At 43.6% G+C, this 25,499-nt stretch overlaps 1 protein-coding gene across 1 annotated transcript in view; it reads right to left on the bottom strand.

Moving 5' to 3' along the window:
* The window catches only part of LOC140716737 (uncharacterized), a 251,627-nt gene that overhangs the window by 2,095 nt on the left and 224,033 nt on the right, over positions 1-25,499 (bottom strand). Inside the window, 11 exon segments of the mRNA XM_073029546.1 lie at positions 1-82; positions 1,924-2,157; positions 4,509-4,577; positions 6,609-6,721; positions 8,491-8,761; positions 10,047-10,100; positions 14,622-14,657; positions 17,727-17,780; positions 19,626-19,733; positions 22,751-22,804; positions 25,018-25,071. Of these exon segments, the coding sequence (XP_072885647.1) occupies positions 1-82; positions 1,924-2,157; positions 4,509-4,577; positions 6,609-6,721; positions 8,491-8,761; positions 10,047-10,100; positions 14,622-14,657; positions 17,727-17,780; positions 19,626-19,733; positions 22,751-22,804; positions 25,018-25,071 (1,129 nt within the window).

Genomic DNA, 25,499 nt, shown 5'->3' with positions numbered 1-25,499 from the left:
AGAGCACGTCCACAAAAGGCATCTGTTCCACCACCTGCGGGGTGTTGATCTCCAGGACTGTTTTGTCACTGCCCTTCCTCAGCTGGGTCAAGGCAAGAAGAAAATGCATGTTAATTTTGGAGCTAGACTTCGGGATCATCCCACACCATGCAGCAACTTCACTGGGTGTCTTAATTTACCTTTGAGGTTGCTGGTCAGACAACAGGCAAACAGGCCTTTCCCGCCTACTGTATCCACACTGGCCATTAAGTACCTGCCTATACCAATCCCAATTTCCCTTTTGCATCCTGGAAACGGCAGCCCCCCCAACCACTACCAATTCCCTTGCCAAGCTCCTACACAAGGGATAATATACAGCAGCCAATTAACCGAGTCAATGGTGTGTATGAGGAATCCAGAGCACCTGGGGAGACACACGTAGTGACTCCACTCCACTTAGCGCCCCAGTTCAAGATTGAATCTGGCTCTCTGAAAGCTGGGAGGCAGTAGTGCTAACTGCTGCACCACTGTGACACCTATCGTAACCTCTATATATCCCTCGCCAACTGGTTTAAAACCCAGATCTACTCTACTCTACTCTACTCTACTCTACTCTACTCTACCTCTACTCTACTCTACTCTACTCTACTCTACTCTACTCTAACTCTACTCTACTCTACTCTACTCTACTCTACTCTCTCTCTCTCTCTCTCTCTCTCTCATCCTCTCTCTCTCTTCCTCCTCTCTCCTCTTCTCTCTCTCCTCTCTCTCTTCTCTCTCTCTCTCTCTCTCATCTCCTCTCTCTCTCTCTCTCTCTCTCTCTCCTCTCTCTCTCTCTCTCTCTCTCTCTCTCTCTCTCTCTCTCTCTCTCCCTCTCTCTCTCTCTCTCTCTCTCTCTCCTCTCTCTCTCTCTCTCTCCTCTCTCTCTCATCTCTCTCTCTCTCTCTCCTCTCTCTCTCTCTCTCTCTCTCCTCTTCTTCGGTTGTCCATCGAAATACAATGATGACATCCACTCCATTATCGGTGAGAACTTTGATGACTATAAAGACATATTCTGGACCCACAAGCTCTATTGCAGGTGGGACATGTATTTCCCATGGTTGCATTTCTCTCGGCTCTCTTCTGCTGTATCCTGGGTTGTTCTTTCCATCTCCAGAATACGAACCCTGTCCCTACACAGCTGTCGCCATGTGGTGTGTTTTTCTCTCTCTCTCTCTCCCTCTCCCCTCCAGCCTTGCCCTTCCTTTCTCAGCCATGAACCTGTGTGGCAGATCTAGAAGTCCTAAGCAGAGGAGTCAACAGCTCCACTGGGTCAGAAATATTCACCACATACTGTGAGAAAGGCATTGGCCAGAGCGAACCTCCCTCTATATCCCTCATCACCCCATTCCCACAGTCAGACACAGGGTGAAGCTCCCTCTAAACTGTCCCCAACAATTGCCCCCAGAGATCTGACAGAATGAAAGTCACTCTGAAAACTCCCATCATACACTAGAACAATTATACAGCGTGAAGATCTCTCTACTGTCCCATAACACAATCCCAGGGTGAGACACAGTGAAGTTCCATCTACTGCCCCATCACGCAATCCCCAGGGTCAGACACAGCGTGGAGCTCACTCTATGCTATCCCTTCTCAGTTCCAGGGTTAGACATAGAGTGCAGCTCCCTCACTATCTGAACACATAATCCCAAGGTCAAACACGGAGTGAAATGCTCCCTACATCCACTTTGTCACAAAGGGGGAGAGACAGAGTGAAGCTGTCTCTACACTAGCCCATCACAGACACTTGGGGTCATCATAGAGTGAATGTGCTACACTGTCTCACCAAACTCTCCTGGTATAGGAAAAGCCAAGGGTAGATGCACACTCAACACTGTGTTCATACATTAATTGGGGCAGCTATAAAAAAGGGTATGATGATTAGATAAGGTTAAGACTGACCGCACAGCCATCCATGATGGCCTTGATGTATGGGTTGTTGTCAAAGGACATCTCCTCGTCATTGGCCCCCAGGAACCTCATCGCCTTGTCATAGCTGTCGGTTGCTCTGTGGTACCAGGCGACGGAGCGGTGACAGTGGTAGGTGAAGTTCTGGCGTGCTGCCACACTCAGTAATCGCAGGAAGGTCATCTGCACCACACCAATTGGGTTGTTGTCTGAGTCTACATAGGATAACTGCAAAGGAAGTGAGGCATTGCATTAGAAACAGTGCAGTATTCTCCAAAGCCTTTCTATTGTCCAAGAGATGGTGAAACCAAGGGATTTACAGCAGACAAATGGTCATAAAGCCTCCCATAGCCACCAACTGCAATGATGATCAGGTCGCCATCTTAAAGATGATCTGTAGTCATAGAAACAGGCCACTTGGCCCACTGAGTTCATGTCAACCATCAGATACCCACTTCCACAATCTACACTACCCACTGTGTCACAAAAGCAGCCATCATAATCAAAGACCCCTCTCACCACAAATATCTGCTCTTCTCCCCCACATCCATATTGAGCACTACCAAGCTCAAGGACAGTCTCTACTCCATTGTTTAAAACTCCTAAATGTATCTCTTGTATGCTAAAATCAAAACTGACCTCAAAACATACCTTGTCATGGCTTTGTATTTTATTTTCTGCCTTAACTACACTTTCCCTATAATTATAATGCTATATTCTGCATTCTGCTATTGCTTTTCTCTTTGTACTATCTTCATGTAAATATGTTTTGATATTATATGTATGGAAGGCATGCAAATATTTTCCACTGTACCTCAGTACATGCAAAAATAATAAACCAATTATTATTTCTAACTTTCTATAGGGGCATAATTGAGAGCACCCTGACTGGATGCATCACTGCCTGATATGGGAACTGTACTTCTCTCAATCATAGGACTCTGCAGAGAGTGGTGTGGGCAGCCCAGTGCATCTGTCAATGTGAATTTCCCACTATTCAGGACACTTACAAAGACAGGTGTGTAAAAAGGGCCTGAAGGATCATAGGAGACCCAAGTCACCCCAACCACAAACTGTCCCAGCTACTACCATCTAGGAAATGGTACCACAGCATAAAAGCCTGGACAAGTAGGCTCCAGGACAGCTTCTTCCATCAAGCCATCAGACTTAATTCATCAGATACCCACTTCATGCTGACGCAACTGCATTTCTATTTTATATTGACTATTCTGTTGTATTTATTATAAATTACTATAATTGCACATTGCACATTTGAACAAAGACATAACGTAAAGATTTTTACTCTTCATGTATATGAAGGATGTAAGGAATAGGGCAATTCAATTCACTAATTGCATTTATAAACACTTAGCCGCAGTGTTGCATATATCTCATTTGTTCAGGGTACACAATTCCACCACCTCATCAATCAGTGCATTCCAGATTCTAACTGCAAACAGGATGAGAAAATCTCTTCCTCAGATCCCCTTTACATGTCTTACCCTATGGCTAAATGTTGTGCATCAGTGTGGGAAACATTTTCTGCTTTCTACTCTGTCTAAATCCTAAAAACAGTGTACTAGCTCACACTTATCAGAAATACATTTCATCTTCCATTGCTCTTCTAATTCACCAACTAATAACTATTGTAACCTAACACATTTGTCCTCATTATCAACGCCACCACCAATTTTCACGTATTCCGTAAAGTTACGTTTATAAATATTGACCCATAACATAAGGGAGAACATTTTTGCTCCTCATTGAAAACAGGGCCACAGGATGGGAATGGACAGATGGGACACACAACTGCTCATGTATAAACCTGCTTCAGTGAGATCACAACTCCACAGTGACTAATCACCTCATTCCTCACAGCTGAACTTAATGACACAGCTCACCAGCTCTAAGAATTTTATGAGTGGTCTAGTGCCAGTTTCAGTCTGATTCAGTGAAGTGTTCTTAGCAGGATATTGCAGGTTGTAGAGTCATTGTTTGTGCATTATGGGTTGGGAAGTAAATGTTGCTTTGTGTTTTATACCACATGGACTACTGGCCTGGCAGTGGTAAAACAAACACACACACAGGAACACAGTGACATACAGGCACACACACACATACAAGAGCACATAAGCACACACAGAGTGATTCTGATTCAGATTCACTTATCACTTGTACATGTAAACATACAGTGAAATGTATCATTTGTGCCAACAACCAACACCACCCAGGAATGTGCTGGGAAAACCCACAGGGATTGTCATACATCCACTTGCCAAGTAGCACTCCCATCAGTGACAAAACAAAACACAACAACAGAGCAAGCCCCCGCCCCCCCCCCCCACACACACACACATACAGAGATAGATAGACAGATGCACACACACAGGTACTCAAAGACAACCATGTATACAGACACATGCTCAGACAGATAGACACACAAAAATAGGCATGCAGAAACATGCACGGACAGAAAAACACACACATATACACAGAGGCATGTACACTGGGGGATTGACTCCGCAGCCTCACTAACCGAAAGAATTGATTACGATGAGTCACTTTGTGTCTGCTCTTACCTGTGCTCCTTGTTTAAACTCACTGAACCAGGCCCCCGGGTATTCATTATTCCACGAGGACATCTTCACCTGCAGGTTAGATGATCAGATGTGATTTCAATGTCCACATTACCCTCTGAGCAGAATGCACAAATGGGTCACAGCACCCTCACACCCCACACCACAGCTGGTAACCATCCGATCACACTGTCCGATCATCCTACAGGTATTGTCTCCCACAGCTCCCCTCCTCATAGAGTCATAGAGAGCTACAGCAGAGAAGGAGGCCCTTTGGCCCAATAAGATGGCGCGAATCATCAAAGACCCACTTATACTCATCCTACATTGATCCCACTCCCATCAACCACCCAGACTCTAACTTTTACCTACACACTAGGGGCAGCTTCCAGTTAACCCAACAATATGTATGATGTAATTTACTTTAGTTTATTTTTTCATGCAAGTTATTTATAACATTTTTGATACATCTTATAACCATATAACATATAACAATCACAGCACGGAAACAGGCCATTCCGGCCCTCCTAGTCCGTGCCGAACTCTTAATCTCACCTAGTCCCACCTACCCGCACTCAGCCCATAACCCTCTCTCAATCCATCTTCCTGCCATCATAACAAGAATAGGGTTCACCTTCTCCTTACCCACCATCATCTGAGCCTCCAAATTCAGCTCCATAACTTTCACCATCTCCAATGGAATCCTGGCCCCAAGTACACTTTTATCTCCCTTCCTCCCCACCCACACACTCCACTTTCCATTTAAATCACTCTCTATTTGACTCCCTTGTCCAGTCATCCCTTCCCACTGATCTCCCTCCTGGTACTTGTCCCTGAAAGCAGGACAATTGCTACAATTGCTCCACTCCCCTCGTCACAATTCAAGGCACCTAACATTCCTTTCCAGGTGAGACAACCCTTCAGCTGCAAGTCTTTTGAGGGCATCTATTGTATCCCAAGCTCCAGCTACAGCCTTCTCTACATCAGTAAAACAGAAACCAGATTGGGGAATCATTTTTCCCAATTTCCTCTCTGGATCAATAAAGTATGTCTGTCTGTCTGTCTGCTTCTATGAGCACCTTTGCCTTATCCACCAGAAAAGTAGGATCTCCTGGTTTGTACCCATTTCAATTCAACTTCTCATTCCCATTCTGACATGTCTGCCCATGCAGTGATGAGGCCAAACACAGGTTGGAGGAGCAACATCTTATATTCCATCTGGGTGATAACATGAACATTGATTTCTCTAATTTACTCCTCCTCTTCCCTTCTCTCTTTCTCCACTCTCTATTCTGCTTACCCTCTCTACCCTTCTCTTCTCCTCACCTGCCCATCTCCTCCGTTTCCTCTCCTCCATTGTCCTCTTATATTAGATTCTTTCTTCTTCATCCACATATCACCATCCAGCCACTTTCTTCATCCACTTTCCCCCACCCACCTTCTCCCTCACCTGGTCCCACCTATCACCTGCCAGCTGTACTCCTCCCTCTCCCCCAGCATCCTTATTCTGGCTTCTGCCCTCTTCCTTTCCAGTCCTGATGAAGGGTGTTGGCCTGAAATGTTGACTGTTTATTTCCTCTACAGATGCTGTTTGACTTTCAGAATTCCTCCAGCATTTTGAGGGGATTGCTCAAGAATTCCAGTGTTCTCAGAATCTCCTGTGCTTTTGTATATCTTATGTTAATTTAGGTCTATCTTAACTTACAGTGTGTTTGTTGTATCTGTAATATACTGCTGTGGCAAAAATCTAAATTTCATTACTCTGAGTACATGTGCCCATGACATTAAGCTTAACCTGAAACTTCACTTCCAACCAATTCCAACCACCCTGGTATCTTTGATTCCCCGATCACCTCTGTATACCTTCTCCACAGTTCTCCTTCCCATCCAGTCTGTCATTCACCCCTGACCTTATTCAGCATTGCCCATACCATCACTGTGTCCCCAGTATACTCAGAATCAAAGATATGTGAAAGAGAATTCCCTGCAGCCACAGCACATCGGATATTGCTGGGTACGGCCCAACAGAAGGTGAGAAAGCAGGGACTGGCTCCATGTGTGGGATGCCAAGGGCCTCCCAAATGGTGGGTTTTCCATACTCACCCCTGAGGATTTCTTATCCGGGAAGATGCAGGTCTCTCCTCCCGCAGTGAAGTTACAGTAAACCTTGAAGGAGTCAGCCGCACAACCCTGGTTGGGGTCAATCCAATATTCACCTGAGGGACAGAGAGGGAGGAGTGAAAACTGAATCATTTGAGCTTGATTAAGGTGACTAATATCTATGAATCTTAGCTATTGTTGTGAGATTTCTTTTACCCAACAACACACATCTAAGGCACTGGTCTGCAAACTGTGAAGTGCTGGTTATGATTTATTTACTTATCCAGATCACTCATACCAGGATAAAAAAGCAATGAAAATCTTTCCAACAGCTGACAACATCAGGTGAGGAGTTGAGTGTCTTGCAGTGAGTGACTCACCTCCTGGTGGTCCAATTCCTTCCCAACATCTACGAGGCATAAGTCCGGTATGTGATGGAACACTCGCCATTTGCCTGGATGACTTCAGCTCCAACAACTCCCAAGATGCCTCATACCATCAAGGCTGCTTGACTGGCACCCTAAACTTTACCCCTTCCAGCATTACTAGTTGCACCATCTTAAGTATACACTGGGTAAAAACATCAATGTTCACTTGACAGCACTTTTCTACACTTCCTACTTCCTTAGGAAAGTAGCCAACATCATCAAAGACCCTACCCACCCCAGACATTCGGCCTCTCTCTCTCTCCCATCAGAAAGAAGAAACATAGAAACATAGAAAATAGGTGCAGGAGTAGGTCATTCGGCCCTTCGAGCCTGCACCACTATTCAGTATGATCATGCCTGATCATCCAACTCAGAACCCTGTACCTGCTTTCTCTCCATACCCCCTGATCCCTTTAGCCACAAGGGCCATATCTAATTTCCTCTTAAACCGGCCTCAACTGTTTCCTGTGGCACAGAATTCCACAGATTCACCACTCACTGTATGAAGAAGTTTTCCTTCATCTCGGTCCTAAAATGCTTCCTCTTTATCCGTAAACTGTGACCCCTTGTTCTGGACTTCCCCAACATCGGAAACAATCTTCCTGCATCTAACCTGTCCAATCCCTTTAGAATTGTATACGTTTCAATAAGATCACCCCTCAATCTTCTAAATTCCAGTGAGTATAAGCCTAGTTGATCCAGTCTTTCTTCATATGAAAGTCCTGACATCCCAGGAATCAATCTGGTGAACCTTCTCTGTACTCCCTGTATGGGAAGAATGTCTTTCCTCAGATTAGGGGACCAAAACTGCACACAATATTCTAGGTGCGGTCTCACCAAGGCCTCGTACAACTGCAGTAGAACCTCCCTGCTCATTTACTCAAATCCTTTTGCTATGAATACAGAATACTTTTGCTATGAATACAGAAGTCTTAAAGTACATACTACTTGGAGCAAGGTCAGCTTCTATCCTGCTGTTATAAGACTATTGAATGGTTCCCAAGTGCAATAAGGTCCCCTCACAATATACCTCACTACGATCTTTAAACTTAATATCTACTTTCCATGTACTTTCTTTTGCAGCTGTTACACATTATTTTGCATTCTTTTATTGTTTTGACTTGTACTAACTCAACGTACTGTGTAATGATTTGATCTGTATGGACAGTATAAAAGACAAGCTATTCACTGTACCTTGGTACATGTGACAATAATAACCAACTCCAATTTCAACCTCCCACACACACAATCATAAGGAAAAGGATATCGAAACACCACTTGTTAAGCTTCCTACATTAAACCATGCTAACATACAAACCTATCACCATTCTATTTCTGTCACTGAGCTGATACCCTAACGGTAATCTGAACGTTGGGTTGTTGTTCAGGCCAAATGAGTACAGGTGCTTCATGTGTACCACAGCCTGGAGGATGAGAAGGGGGACTGGCACACTCACCGTCCTTGTAGTCCTCATGACAGATTTGCAGGTCCCTACAGGTGCGGGCTGGGTGCTCCTTAGTGCCGATCGGGTGCTTCATCTGCTCAATCTCCACCTTCAGTGAGTTCAGCGACCCAAAGATCTCCTCCATTCCATCAGCGTAATCGAGGATCTCATCATCCATCATCTGCTCATCCGGCAGAATCTGGCTTCCATCTATGGACACCGATCGCTTGCTCTTCTTTCGCCTTTGGATGGGGAGTGGCTGGATGACTTCCCCTGGAGGACCCTAGCAAAGCAGAGAGGGAAGACGTCAAGATGGCAGCAGACAGCCATGGATGTGCCCAGTGGGGACCTTCCCTTGACAAGAGATGCTTTCTGTGATTGGTTTCATTAGCCAGTACAACCCCAAGCTAGGCATCAGTTCCTATGTGGCCAGTGAATGTTATGTCCTCTACATAAGGATCAATTTCTGTCATGCACTTAATGATCCTGGACAATCATACTTTCTCTGCATCTTCTTCATAATTCTACACCTCACCGTTATACAGGAATGAATTCAGATGCACACCAGCCCTAACAAACTCGTAGAGTACTGAGAGCATGAGAGGGATACAAAATAAAGCTCCCTCTGTACTGTTCCATTAGACTCACATGACCAGAGGAAGCATGACTTCAGTTTAAAGTAAATTTGCCTACACTGTCCTATCATGCATTCCAAGGACTTGGGTTAGACACAGAGAAAGCAGCCTCTATACTTCCCATTACACTCCCCTGCGCAAAGGGTTAGACATAAAGTGAATCTCCCTCTACACTACCCCATCACTCTCTCCCAGCTGAGACACAGAGAGGATCTCCCTCTGTACTGTTCCATTATACACCATGGTTAGCCACAGAGCAAAGCTCCCTCTACACTGTCCCCTCACACTCTCCTGGAGTGAGACACAAATTAAAACTCTCACTCATGTGCTCCCAGGGTCAGACACAGAGTGGTTCTCCTCTGCACTGTCATGTCACATACTCTCAGGACAGGGGCAGCAGATCTCAATACATAATGAAGTCTCTACTCTGACTTGGTAGAACTTGAGCTGCAATTATAATAACAGCTGTAATTTACATTCTTGGAATCAGCTATCACTGAACCAGATGACCAGTTTGAGTAAAATTTCAAACAGTATCTCTAGCCAAATCTTTCCACTGGATCAATCAGAAGCATTGGGTCAGCCAATGTACCAGTCAGTCCTGATGTCATTTCCAACTCAGCTTTAGCTTTAGCCCTGTTGTTTTCAGTAGTGAACCCAACAGACAAAGGCAGCATAGGTTAGATATATGTAGAGTAAATTTGCCTCTACACTGTCCCACCACAGTTTCCAAGGACATTGGTTAATCGCAGAAAGCAGCATCTACACTATCACACACTTTCTATATTGAGTGGAGGCAGGGTACTCATTACTCATGTAAGCGACAGAAGTCAGCGACGATATTCACTTTCCACCAGGACAGAGTGATGGAGCTGCACCACTTTACAGACAATAGGAAGGGGAGGTCAGAGATTGCAATGAGGTACTACTCACAGGAACACCAGGAGGACCAGGAACACCTCGCTGCCCTTTCGGTCCAGCCACACCCTGCAAGGAGCAGAGGGAGAGATGGTATTAAACACAACTTATATTTAAGTAGCACCTTTAATATTACATTCTGCATTCTATAATAGCTTTTTCTCTTATACCACCAGTGTGCTGAAATGATCTGCATGATTTAAAGATCTAACAAAGTTTTGCTCTGTTCCTCAGTACATGTGACAATAATAAACCAATTTACCAATTTTTATTGGTGTAAAAGAACAAGGGTAGATCTCATTGAAACCTGTTGAATATTGAAAGGCTGTGATAGAGAAAATGTGGAGAAGATGGTTCCTATAGTGGGGGAGTCAGGAACCAGTGGACACAACCTCAGAATAGAGGGATGTCCTTGTAGTAAAGTGGTAAGGAGGAATTTCTTTAGACAGATGGTGTCGAATCTTTGGAATTTAGTGCCACAGATGGCTGTGGAGGCCCCATCATTGGGTATATTTAAAGTAGAGGTTGATAAATTCTTGATTAGTAAGGGCACAAAAGGTTATGGGGAGAAGGCAGGAGAATGGGGTTGAGAGGGATGATAAATCAGCATTGGTGGATTGGCGGAGCAGACTCATCTAACACTGCTGCTATGTCTTATGGTCTTACAGACTAAAAGGCCCCAAAAAACTTTACAAGATATTATCAGACATATGGTGATTTAAAGTCACATAATTAAAAGCTTTGTCAAGGAAAGAAGGTTTTAAATTGGGGAGAGTGACAGAGTGACAGGTTTAGAGAAGGTATTCCTAAAAATCAGTGCCCAGGCTGCTCCCAATATAACAGAGAATGACACAGTACAGGAAGAGGCCCCTTAGCCCATTATGTTATGCCAAACTAGTTACACTAATAACAGCTGATTAACCTAACTTCCTTCTGCCTGCACATGGTCCATATCTCTCTATTCTCATATGTTTAGCTACTGAACAGACTCCATCATATCTGCCTTCACTATTAATATTATCACTATTACTATTAGTATAGTATATTAGTATAGTATTATTACTATTATCACTGTTCACTACCGGCCGTGTATTCCAGGCACCACTTTCTACGTAAAACACGTGTCCCACTCACATCTCCTTTGAACTTACTACTTCCCACCTTAAATGCATTCTCTCTAGTATTAGGCATTTCAAATCTGAGGAAAAAATACTGGTTGTCTATTCCATTTGTGTTTCATTTTGTTAACAAACTTCCATCAGATTTCCACTCAGCCTCTCCCACTCCAGAGAAAACAAGGCAGGTTTGTCCAACCTCTCATGATAGCACATGGCCTCTGATCTAAGCAGAGCAGACTCATCTGACAAATCTAGTCAATCTCCTCGACCTAGTAAATCTCTTCTGTACTTTCGCCAAAGCCTCTAATAGTGAAGTCAGGACATGTCTGCAGGAGGAAGATTGTGTGTACGATCTGCACAGTAGGACAGAGGACATGGCTAGTCCATGCTCTTCAATAATTGTCTCTTGGCCATGCAGCCATGGCCTTCCACAATGGGGCTGATGTGCAGGCCAAGCTGATGTACATCTACGCCTGTCTCAGTGACCCATTTTAATACGGGCTCAACCCAGGAAAATGAATTTCAGATACTCAGGTGAGCATCAAGCATCAGAGCCACAGAAACAACCTGGGCTGCCCAGTACCCCAGAATAGCACCAGTGGTATGCAGAGGAATCAGGAGAAACCACTGTGAGGCCTGAATCTCAAGACTTTACAACATTACAATGTACAGTATATGAAACATTTTGACAGGTACATGGTTAAAAAAGATTTAGAGGGATATGAGCTAAATGCAAGCAAGTGGTACAGGCTTCTATGGGCACCTTAGTCAGCATGAATAAGTTGGGCCAAGAGCCAGCTTCTTTATTGTATTACACTATAACTCTGGGGCTCTATTATGGGAAACTGCCAAGTGGTTTCTACATGCCAAACAAAACTCAACAAACAAAAGCATGGAGTCACAGGGAGTATATAATGTTGGTGCTCCTGAGAAATACTTTCAGCCAAATCGGTGGACAATGGAGAGTCAGGGTCGAACTTATCAGAAGGGCAGATTTTAATTGGCTTGGATCACAAGAATACCAGCCAATGAGATGCCCAGGTCCTCCCTCTCCACACCATCCTAAGCCAATCGTGTGCCTGCATCATTCCAGTCACAGGGAAGAGCCACATTTTGCCTTCCAGGTAAAGGTTTAGCTTTGGAGCAAATCTTCTGATCTTGCAGTCATTCAGGAAGTTGATGAGTGGAGCCAATGAGTGTCAATGAGACATGAATGAGCTAAAAACACACAACTCCATATATAAGTGAGGCTTGTTTAATATTCAATGCAAATCAAGTGATAACAGCGGAAGACAGAGATTCTTTCTTACAACTTGGAAATTGCTCTTCGGCCCCACATCCAGTGCCTACTAATTTTGCTCACATGAGCTAGTCCCATTTACCTGCATTTGACACACATCTCTCTAAACCTTTCCCATTCATGTACATGCCCAAATTTATTTTTAACATTATAGTTTGTCTGTGCCTCTACCACTTCTTCTGGCAACATGTTCTAAATACCCACCATCCTTCATGTTAAAAATTTGCCCCTCGGGTCCTCATTATATCCTTTTCCTCACACTTTAAACTCATGCTTTTGTTTCCCCTACCTGGCAACCATTCACCTTATCTGCTCTCTTCATGATTTTATAAGCCTCTATGAGGTCATCCCTTCAGCTGCGATGCGCCAAGGAAAACAGCCCAACCTATCCAGTCTCTCCTTACAACTCAAGTCCTACAGTCCTGGTAACATCCTTGTGAATCTTTGCCACTCTGCTTTCAGCTTAATGATATCCTTCCTTCTTAATTACACGCTGGAATTAGGGAGATTGAGAGGGGTTCTGATTGAAACATATAAGATTATTAAGGGATTGGACAAGATAGAGGCAGGAAATATGTTCCAGATGCTGGGAGAGTCCAGTACCACAGGGCATGGTTTGAGAATAAGGGGTAGGTCATTTAGGACAGAGTTAAGGAAAAACTTCTTCTCCCAGAGAGTTGTGGGGGTCTGGAATGCACTGCCTCGGAAGGTAGTGGAAGCCAAGTCTCTGGATGCTTTCAAGAAGGAGCTAGATAGGTATCTTATCGATAGGGGAATCAAGGGATATGGGGACAAGGCAGGAACTGGGTATTGATAGTAGTTGATCAGCCATGATCTCAAAATGGCGGTGCAGGCTCGAAGGGCCGAATGGTCTACTTCTGCACCTATTGTCTATTGGCTATTGTAGGGTGACCAGAATGTTACAAAATACTGCAAGTGCAGTATCATAGGATTTTGTACAGCTGTAACACGACATTTCAACTTCTATATTCCAGGATAGCATTAATGTTATTATCTGCACTAAAGAACCTCTACTAAACATCACCACCCATCAATTCCCTTTTCTTTGTCCTTAAATGAGCATCAACTCTTGTGATAAACAACATTTGCACTTTCTGTGATTTCCTTGCATTCCATGTACACTCAACAGTTCTGCTCACTGTGCTGCCTGGAGAGTCAGTCCAATGCTTAAATATTTTCTCTCAGAGAAACAGAATGGTCTCCAACCAGTTAACTTCCTTTTAAAGTGTATTCACTGATGTGTTTTTTGTGCATGGCAAATAGCATGACCATGAGCAGATTTGTGAATAAGTAACTGCCAAGGACACGAAGGAACATTCTCCAGATAGTAGAATGGGATCTCTTATTTCCACCTGATGATAATCATCAACTGAAAGTAAGAGCACACGTTCAAATGTGCAGGAAAATAAAAAGCCCCAGAGAGTAGTGAGCTCATCGTGGGCACATCTCTCTGTACTATCGGTAATATCTACAGGAGGTGCTGACTCAAGAAGGCAGCATCAATGATCAAAGATCCCAACCATCTGGGCCATGCCTTCTTCTCCCAACTACCATCGAGCAGGAGGCAACAGAGTCTGAAGTTCCATACCACCAAGTTTAAGAACAGAATCATCCCTTGGTTCCTGAACCAACCTGCTCAACCCTAATCACTACAGTTTAGCAAAACTATGAACACTTTGATGATATTGCAATGAAATTATTTTTTTCTTGTGAACATTGTGTATAACATGTTAATGCATATTGGTGAATCCTGCTTTTGTGATGCTGTGTGCTTCAAGTTTCTCATTGCTCTTGTGTATACATGTATTTGTGCATGAAACAATAACCTCGACTTGACATTGACATTACTGGATGATGGCACCTTTCTGTGCTTTCCTCCTATACCAATGAGCTGCTGCAGTGAGTTAAGGTGTGTGGCATTACCAACTTCTTCACTTTGAACTCTTAGGCTTCAATCTAATTCTCCAATGAGCATCATGGGTTAAACATCAGCTCATTATATTCTCTCCTGGTCTCATATCCCATAGAAGGACACAACTTTACAACATTTATACCAGAACAAGACATTCACTTTTTCCTCTGAAATCTTACAATGTCATTGTACTTTCCATAACCGGCTCAGAGAATTAACCATGAAGTGACTTAACTCACCATAGAACCTTTCGAACCCTTAGGACCGGGAGGACCCTGGAAGAGAAGGAAACAGTATTAGGATTACTGCAGTGAAGACTCTGTGCACTAATCTCAAGCAAACACACAGGTTTTAAAAAGCATAAGAACATAAACTCAATGAGATACCATGTAATCTAGGTTATCTACATAATATAAGAAACACCCCAAGCAATGCGGCATCATTACACCCAGAGAAGAAGGGAGGTATGATTTGTGTTGGTGGGACCAATAATTAGAAAAAAACTGTCATTTCTAATGCAAGAGGTGTGATTTCCATAGTCTTCAAGAAGTTTCCCACCCTGAAACATTTACTGTTTGCTCTTTTCCATTGATGTTGCCTGGCCTGCTGAGTTCCTCCAGCATTTTGTTTGCCTTGCTTTGGATTTCCAGCATCTGCAGATTTTCTTGTGAGCATGATATACAAGCCTTCATTGGTATCAGAATTTACAGAGGAATTTTGATTATCTGTGTAAGGGCGAAGGAATGGCAAATGCAGTTTAATTTGTAACAGTTTGAGATGTTGTATTTAGGAGAGAAAAATGAGCATGGGACTTTTACAATGAATGGTAGGAACACAGGGAGTGCTGTAAGATAGGAGGGTCCAAGGAGAACATGAACATGATTCCTTGAAAGTACCATTACAGTAGTCAGGGTGGTGAAGAAGGCTTTTGGAACGCTGGCCTTCATTAGTGAACTCCTGTATTCCACTGCTTGCCTGATATGATTGAGAGGAATTTTCCTTGTAAATTTTCCCTTCTTCCCCAGAGGATCACAGATATATAATTAGGAAATGGTCATTTAATACTAAGGTCCTTAGGAATATCAGGTAGGAAAACAAACAGTTAATACTAAACTGTGGAGGAACTTCCAACACAGGTGAATCTCTGGAATTCTCCACCCAAGAGTGCTGTCGAATTTAGACCTTCGCGGGTACTTAGAAAACAGGTAGACCTTTTCTTTATAAGATCAGGAATTAAGAGCTATGGAGATTTGGTGCAGAACAGGAGATGAAACCCTGGGCAGATTAGCCGCAATAATATTGAATGGCCTTATTCAACACCTGGTTTCTTGCATATTTTTGGCCTTTATTAGGTTTCTATTTCTTCCCAAAGATTACATGGCTGTAGGGTTAGTCAGAGTGAATACTTGCTCACAAACCAGGAATTGAGAGAGTAACTTGGATGGATGTGGATTGAATAGCCAGCGGGGATTTGTATTCATAATATATAAATAAGATTTATAGATGTGTATACCAGGCACTGTTTCAAATCTGAAAATGATATAAATATTGAGGGCATGGCACACTGTGTGATTTATAGCTATGAACCAAAGTGAGAGAGACAGCCTGGTAATATGAACAGATAGGTTGCAGCTGGAACTTATTGCGAGAAATATGAAGTGATATGTTCTGGTCAGTAGAATTAGGAGAAACACTCTGAATCAGAGACTACACTGCTAACTGGGGTGCATGAACAGAGAGGTCTGGGGATAGAAGCAGACATTTTACTGAAGGTGGTGGGACAGGTTGAGAAAATGGTTAAAAAGTCATTAGGGATCTCGGCTTTAAATCTAATGGTATGTAGTACAGACAAAAAGAGATCATCGTGAACCTTTGATCATGGTGAATGAGGTCAGAGATTTACAAAGCCTGAGTGGTGATTTTCGATTGTTTCTAGATTATCGAGTTGAGTTCTGAGTGCAACAATTTGGGAAAGATATGAAGGTTTCAGGCAGCCAAGAGAAATAAGATACCAACAAGATTCCAGGGATGAAGGACTTATATTTTCTTAATGACTGGAGAAGCTGGGGCTGTTCTCCTTGGAATTGGTTAGGGTAGGGGGAGACCAGAAAAAATATTAGATCCAAGTATAGGCAAGTGGATAGTGAGAGACTCTTCCCTCTGGGGGAGGGTCAGGAACTGGAGACACAGAATGAATGTGATTATCAAAAGAATTAAAACAAGTACAACAGTGCACACTCAAAAGTGCAGTGGAGATAGATTTAATTGTAATTTTCAGATGAGATGCTGGAAGCAGATGTGAAGGGAAGTACTTTGTCGAGTTCTGGGGAAAGGGCAGGTGAGTGAGACTAGATAGGCTGTGTTTGCATTGGGCTGAGGGGCTGAATAGCATCTTGCAGTGCTGCAACTATTCTGTGAATCCCTTGCACTACGATCACAGTTCAATGGAGCAGCTAGTTTTTTCCTGTCTCCTCATAACCCCCAAAGAATGATATTGGGAATTACTACAGTTAAATGCACCAGTATTTCAGGAAACTACCCAACCCGTACTCCAGGGAGCAGAGGTTAATGAAGGGTTACAGAGGAATATTGAAAAGCATGCTGATATGCCCAGCAAGTAACAGGGCATGTAGACATGATGGATAAGAATGCATATATGATCCATGTCCATTAGTGAATCAGTGGGCAAAAGGTTATGCAAGAGCTGTGTTACACACTAGTTAGACTGCACCTAACTGGTCAGCACACGTGAGAAGGTATATAATAGCATGCTAAGTGGAGGAGAATCATCAGGATGTCACCTGGGATGGAGAATTACAGTGACGAGGAGGATTTGACCAATCAGAAACAAAGCGAATGAGGGGGAGACAGCTGAGGCAGACGAAGTGAAGATCGACAACCGTACAGCAATGTCTGGATGACGTAAAGGTAACTAGTGCACGATTCAATGGAAGAGAAAATATCGACTGACTGGATTGGGCCTGAGACCAACAAAGCCTTCGGTGGCAGCTCGTGCTCAGCCTGTGGCATCGGCCCAACCAATAATGTAGCCCCAAACAGAACATACTCCCAACCAATAATGCACCCCAGACCAGAAACAAACCTCCAAGCAAGAATGTGCCTCAAAACCATGGAATGCACCTAATCCAGGCAATCACCCAATAATACATGTCCCACCCCTGAACGCACTCTGACCTCCCACACAACACCCCTCCACCTTCAACCCACCACTCTGGCAGTCAGGATTTTTGACCAACTAGGCACTGGAGCCTGCCGTGTTAGAGCTCTTACCACCCAGACTGATGACACATTAACTGACTAGTACTACAATCAGTGAAGCTTACCGGTAAACCAGCGGGGCCTGCAGGACCTATAGGGCCAGTGGCACCAGAAATACCCTAGGGTCAAAGAGAAGATGATGAGAAAACTGAGAGATTCTTTAAACGAGACACCTCTTTCAGATGACAGAGGGTATTTCCATAGAAACATATCTCCATACATCTATTATATTGAATTCTTTCTATCCCTCTCAATTTACCTTTGGTGATGTGGTGTGGTGTGTGTGTGTGTAGCTCTACCTTCTTCCAAACCTGCATGCTCCCTGCTAGAAATATCACCTCACTGGCTTCTCAGAATCTACTCTGAAATTCTCCCTCTTTCTCTCGGTCCTCACTGTAGATCCAATCCCTGTCTTTCATAGAGTTTCTCTTTGAAACATCTCGTAAAGCAAAACTTTAATGACAGTCAGGAGATGTAATTACCTAATCTTCTCATTATTAGTAGTTCAAGCACTGCATCACAACGCAGAAAAGGCACAATATTGTACCCTAGTGGTGTTGAAGTTACAAACAACGACATCTGTACCACAAGGAAATAGTCCAATCTATACTCTCAGGAACAGAGACCCAGTTGAATGGGATCTCTTTTCCAGCTACACATCGTCTAACTTGGGGCAGTATATAACGTCAAGCACAAATGAAGCTGAATGTACGAGGTTCTGTGTGGGTTTGTAACCCTGTCAGTGGAAGTCTATCACTCTGCAGGCAGAACAAAATCAAATGAAAAACCTTAGTGACTTTGCTAATTTTCAATAGGGTTTTAAAACTCTTCAAGATATAAACACATTAACAGAGGTATCCTCAATATGTTACATATCTACTTCCTATGTTTATGACTAACATATACTCAGCTTTCCTTATGTCACAGATGGAGTTCATTGAGTCTACGTCTGTTCCCTGAGCATTACTTTCAGTCCCAATCCCCTGTTTAATTTCCTGTGGCTTGCTCTTTCACATGTGTCCATTAACACCATCCAGATTCACTTCCCACCCACCTACACTCGAGGGGCAATTTAAAGCAACCAATTAACCTATCAATCCACATGTCATTGGGATGTGGGAGAGACCTGGAGCAATATGATGAAACACATAGATTGAGACCTTGGATTCAAAAAGATAGATGTCTTGAATTGTTAAATTTAGTTTCTTTTCACTGATGTTAAAATTAGGCTGGGAACTGACATCACAATATAAAAATGATTATTTGCTTGTCTGTAAACCTGTACTCATCAGTACAAATAACACTGCAACAGGCTAAGAGTAAATTAAGGGATATAAAAATATTTTTCAAAATGTGACTGCTTTGTTTCACATTTCACATTCAGCAATGTGGCAATGTTTCAGGAAGCAAAGGGGGTGCTTCTGAAATCAGGTGGAATCCTCTCACGGGACATTTGGACGCACACGAAGTAAACTTTATATCCACAAGAGTCAAGCATGGGAACTTTCAAATGTTGAAACTGTATTAGCCCTACAATAGCACCTCACTGCTGTCACTGTTGTTGCTACAATTCGTGCCTCAGATACCTAATTTGTGAGCTGCACACCCTGAACCAAATATAGTGTGTATTACGGATTACTGAGATATCATGGCCATATATGTCTGGCACCCTGATTTTTGACTGAAGGGACATTCACTGACCTCAGCGAAATCAACATGCTTCCTGCTTGGATATTACAGATGACCATCAGAGTTGTGGACTCAAGCAAACAGACATACATAATCATCAAGCAAATTCATTCTCCTTTCCTTAGTGAGAATCGGGCAAACTAGGAGAGACACAAACTGCCTCAGCATAGGCTAGGATGTACTGTAGGTAGTGGGAATGACTTTGCAAGTTCACATCATGAGTGGTATATTTTACCACTGAAATATTGGAAATAGTCAAGGCTGCAAGTAATTACATTGTCTCCTTTAGGACCAACTGATCCCTGTGGACCAGGGGATCCTCGATCTCCCTTTTCCCCTTGTTCGCCTGGAGGTCCGATCAATCCAATGAGACCAGGGTGACCCTGGAAGAGAAACACACACATTCAATTAAAAGACCCAGCGAAAGCCACAGAGAATCAATAAAGAGGTTCACAGGGAGTTTGTGAAAAGCGTCACAGTAGACTATGATACAAATCACAAACATATCACATATATAAGAGTGAGAAAGATAAAGAGACAGTGACAGGAAAGGATAGAGTGGAAGATATACAGAGACAAATAGATAGACAGACAAACAGAGGTAGAGAAAGAGAGAGACAGAGGAATGAATGGTGGAGGAGTCAGGTCTACCACTGAGGAATTGTGATGGATCACAAATGCAGAAATATATAGAACATAGAATAGTACAGCACATTACAGTCCCTTTGGCCCACAATGTTGTGCCAACCCTCAAACCCTGCATCCCATATTCCTCCATATACCTGTCTAGTAGTCTCTTAAACTTCACTAGTGTATCTGCCTCCACCACTGACTCAGGCAGTGCATTCCATGCACCAACCACTCTCTGAGTGAAAAACCTTCCTCTAATATCCCCCTTGAACTTCACTCCCCTTACCTTAAAGCCATGTCCTCTTGTGCTGAGAAGTGGTGTGCTGGGGAAGAGGCACTGGCTGTCCACTCTGTCTATTCCTCTTAATATTTTGTACACCTCTATCATGTCTCCTCTCATCCTTCTTCTCTCCAAAGAGTAAAGCCCTAACTTCCCTAATCTCTGATCATAATCCATACTCTCTAAACCAGGCAGCATCCTGGTAAATCTCCTCTGTACCCTTTCCAATGCTTCCACATTCTTCCTATACTGAGGCAACCAGAACTGGACACAGTACTCCAAGTGTGGCCTAACTAGCTTTATAGAGCTGCATCATTACATCGCGTCTCTTAAACTCTATCCCTCGACTTATGAAAGCTAACACCCCATAAGCTTTCTTAACTACCCTATCTATCTTTGAGGCAACTTTCAGGGATCTGTGGACTTGTACCCCAAGATCCCTCTGCTCCTCCACACTACGAAGTATCCTACCATTTGCTTTGTACTCTGCCTTGGAGTTTGTCGTTCCAAAGTGTACCACCTCACACTTCTCCGGGTTGAACTCCATCTGCCACTTCTCAGCCCATTTCTGCATCCTATCAATGTCTCTCTGCAAGCGTTGACAATCCTCTACACTATCCACAACACCACCAACCTTTGTGTCGTCTGCAAACTTGCCAACACACACTTCTACCCCCCACATCCAGGTCGTTTATAAAAATCACAAAAAGTAGAGGTCCCAGAACAGATCCTTGTGGGACACCACTAGTCACAACCCTCCATTCTGAATGTATTCCCTCCACCACTACCCTCTGCCTTCTGCAGGCAAGCCAATTCTGAATCCACCTGGCCTAACTTCCCTTGATCCCATGCCTTCTGACTTTCTGAATAAGCCTACCATGTGGAACCTTGTCAAATGCCTTACTGAAATCCATGTAGATCACATCCACTGCACTACCCTCATCTATATGCCTGCTCACCTCCTCAAAGAACTCTATCAGGCTTGTTAGGCATGATCTGCCCTTCACAAAGCCATGCTGACTGTCCCTGATCAGACCATGATTCTCTAAACACCCTTAGATCCTATCTCTAAGAATCTTTTCCAACAGCTTTCCCACCACAAACTTAAGGCTCACTGGTCTATAATTACCTGGACTATCCCTACTACCTTTTTTGAACAATATAAAAGCAAGAGGAGAATAAGATTGCACTGGAGTGTGTACAGAGTCCTGAAGATTCACCAGCTTGTTGTCTGGGATGGAGTGTTTCAATAATGAGGAGAGAATAGTTAGGCAGTGTTTGTTTCCCTTACAGTGGAGGACACTGATGTTTGATGAGATAGAGGTATCAAAATTATGAGAAGCATGCATATAGTACCTAAGAGTAGACTTTTCCACTGGCTTATGGTAAAGAGAAAGAAGCTTAGATGGGATCTTTGGGATCTGAAGAAGAATTCCTTTGCTGAGAGGGTTGTTGGAAACCGGAATAAACTGCCTGAGGGATGGTGGCAGCAAAGACTTACATTTAAAAGTATCTTGACAAACACATCAATTATCAATGCATAGAAAACCAAGGTCAAATTGTCAGTAAATGGAATTATTATAAATAGATGGAGTCATGAAGCTGAACAACACAGAAAGAGGCTCATTGGCTCAAGATATGTACACTATTCCCACTTGCCCCCATTAGAAACATTTCTTATTTCAGCAGCTGTCTAAATGTCTGTTAAATGTAGTGACTATCTGATTGCATCACCTCCTCCGGCAGTGAGTTACAGATGTAAGAATACTTGATGGACATTCTGTGCTATTTGACTCTGACTCATTTGAGTGTGGGCGATCCCAGTTATGCAGTTCAGTCAGAATTCAAACGCTGAATTCAATTAAAAGAAAGAAACAACCGCAGATAAATTACCGATCATTCACATAGTGCATGCTGATTGGAGTGTCTGAGTCAAATGTTGATTGGCCAATGTATCAGTGGCTTGGATGCTTGGCCAGAGATCCAAGTGCTGGGCCCACACACAGAGAGCAAGGTTGCAAATGACCACACATAGAATCATGGTGATATAAGGCCTGAGTTCAAGAATAGTTGTAACTTCCAAGAGATCTCTGAGGATCACAGAAAGAAGATCAGTGGAAGAAGACATTTGAAGTGAGTGAGTGTCACCTGACCAAACCACCTACCGTTCGAGATTGAGATTGAGGTTGAATCTGGCTGACATGTCAGCAACACCCAGTTCTGCTCCCTGCCCCATTACCTCCATTTCTCTCAGGATTACTACTCCTGCACACCAAAGATGTCCTGCTTCCCCTCTGGGAGTGCGTGGCGGAGCATGCCTTGCAGTGAGGGCAAGGTTCCCTCTGACATTTCACTAATATTGATACCCCCTTGCAGTGGACATGAAGAAAGAGGCTTGTGCATTGTAGTTGGTGAGTGGATAACTGTCTGAGGTTTAGGTGCAGTGAAAGTAGAAACCAGAAAAACAGCCTGTCCAATGGGAAGTCGTACCTTCTCTCCCTTGACACCACCATCTCCCTTCAAGCCCGGCAAACCAGGAGGACCCTACAGTCAGAGGAGGAGAGAGCATGGGATTAATAATAGAAGAGCACAGTATATTGCATAATAATAATACTGGAGTACAAAGGTGTGTCATGTACAACCCAACCATGAACTCTATTCCAGATCTGCCATTGAAACACAAAACTTCAGTTGCAATGTAGCTGTCAATAGGAACAGGATCCCCAACAAGACCATTTCTTTTTTCTGCCCAGACACATGACCCTGTGGGTATTGCACCAAGAACAATCCTTGACCAGAAACCAACCACACCAGAGACTGCAGATGTTGGAACCTAGAGCAACACACGAAGGCACTGGTCAAGCAGTATCAGCAGATGGAAGTGGACAAGTGGCCAGATCCTTCATTGACCCTCAACTTACACCATCGACTGTCCATTTCCCTCCATAGATGTTGCCTGACCTGCTGAGTTCCTCCAACTCTTCGCGTGAAGTTGGCATGCTACAGGGAGTGATTTATCTCCAAGTACCTCAAAACCTTCACAACAGCTGTAAAGCACAAGCTATGAGAGTGAGAGAATATTGTCCCCCTGCTGCAAAGAGACAAGAACACTCAAGATTCTTGAATCCACCCATCTGCCTAAATGTTCACTCCCTCTTCTACTGAGTGCAATGTGCACCATCTACAAATGCACAGCAGTAACACACCCAAGCTACTCCGACAGCACCTCCCAAACCCAACACCTCTACAACCAAGAAGTATGAGGGCAGCAGATGCAGGGTGACACCACAACCAAGTCACACAACATCCCAACATGGAAATAGATTGCTGCTCTTTTAACGTCACACTGTCAAAAGCCTGTATGTCCCACCACAAAGAGTGGGAATGTGGCTGTTCAAGGAGAGAGCATTCCACCTGCTGCTGGCATTCAGGGATGGACCTTGCCAGTGATATCCAGGTACCCAACAATGAAGGAAAAGCAGGGTGCTCTCCAACAGTAACTAATTAACCCACATCCAATCCTTTCTCTCTGTAGCAGATGAATTTTGCACTAAGAGAGAGATTTGGATCTGAAAGATCATTAGAGACTGAATCTATTCAAGGCAACATGGTTAGACTTAGAGTCATCTGGATATTAGGGACTCAGTGTCATCAAGGCAATAGGAGACAGTACAGATGCCTGTTGAACTATCAAGGGGCTTACTATCGTTGAGGTTTGGTGATCCCTGAGTGACCACTTGGGCTACAGTGAGGTTGGAGGTGCCCAGTAGCTCAATGACATTGAAATATTGGAAGGTTTAGGGCTGTCCAGAGTATTGAAGGTCTCTGTCTTGTAGGAAATTGGGAGTTGACTTGTGATTGGACGAGGTGGTTCAGTGGAGATATCAGTGGGGTGGGTGGGTGATGCTATTAGGGTAATAGGAGGTTTTGTGCTGTGGAGGGGTCAGAGGGATAGCAGGGTGGTTAGTGCTAGTGGAGTGCAGGGGGCTCAGGGCTGTCCAAGTACTAAGGTACTCCAATGTGCCAAAGATATCAGTGGGTTAGTGGTCTCCATGCTTCATTTCACTTAGTAGCACAAATTGTGCTCAGACACTTTCCATTGCCTATGCTGGGCAATATCACGATGTACCCTGAGGTTAAACTTTTACAGGTGCACTGTTCAAAATATCCTGAATGGTTGCATCACCTGGTACAGCAATTCCAATGCGCAGAAACACGGGAGTCTGCAGAGTCTTATCCATCATGGGCACAATTTTTACCACCATTATATAATCGACAGGAAGGCAGCATCTATCATCAAGGATTCCTATCATGCAGGATATGCCCTTTTCTCACTGCTCCCATTGGGCAGGAGGTACAGATGCCTGAACATACACCATCAGGTTCAGGAATGGCTATTTTCCTACAACTATTAAGTTCTTGAACCAATCCTACCTCAGCAATGGAACATTAAAGACCATCTCTTGCACCACCATGGACTTGTCTCTGACTGTGTCTTATTTTTGGCACTAAGGTCTTGTTTTGCACAGTCTTCTTTTTCCTGTACTGTCTTGTAACATGTATATCTTACGTACTGCTAAGTTGTCCGAGGTCTATGCCTTCTTGCCCATGATGATGTTGCTGCAAGCAAATTTTATCATTGTTCTTGTACCTCACCATTTTGTGCTCATCACAACAAATTTGACTTGGCTTGATTTGCCTAAATTACATTCCAACCAATGGCAGCAAACACTGAGAAGTCTCCAAGGTTCACCTACCATTGGACCAGGAGGGCCGACTTGTCCAGGGACTCCAGGGGTTCCTTGTTCACCCTGTGAGAAAGGGAAAGAGAAGTAGAGGCATTAGTATCAATGGGCTCACAACTCACAACACAAAACTAGGTAAGAGGGAAGAGGGAGAAAGGGAGAGAGTAAGAGAAATGAAAAGGAAGGGAGAGGGAAATATTTTGGAAAGAGGGAGAGAAAGAGAGTGAAAAAGAGAGGTGGTAAAAAGCAAGAGAGAGAAAGGTCATAAAAAGTGTATGTGAGAGAGAGGTGGTAGAGGGAAAAGAGGAAGGTTAAAAAAAGGAGAGATTGTGAGAGAAAAAGTGACTGAGGTGGTGAGTGAGGGTAAGAGTGTCAGAATGAAGGAAACCGGAATAGAGATAAAGAGAGATAGAGAGATAAGAAAAAATAGGATAAGACAGGAAACAAGCAAGATGGTGAGAGAGGAGGATAGAGAGAGGGTAAGTGTGAGAGAG

This window comes from Hemitrygon akajei, chromosome 2 (assembly GCF_048418815.1).
Source record: "Hemitrygon akajei chromosome 2, sHemAka1.3, whole genome shotgun sequence".
NCBI classification, from domain to species: domain Eukaryota; kingdom Metazoa; phylum Chordata; class Chondrichthyes; order Myliobatiformes; family Dasyatidae; genus Hemitrygon; species Hemitrygon akajei.
The sequence above is the reverse complement of the archived record's forward strand: the minus strand, read 5'-3'. Positions and strand labels throughout refer to the sequence as shown.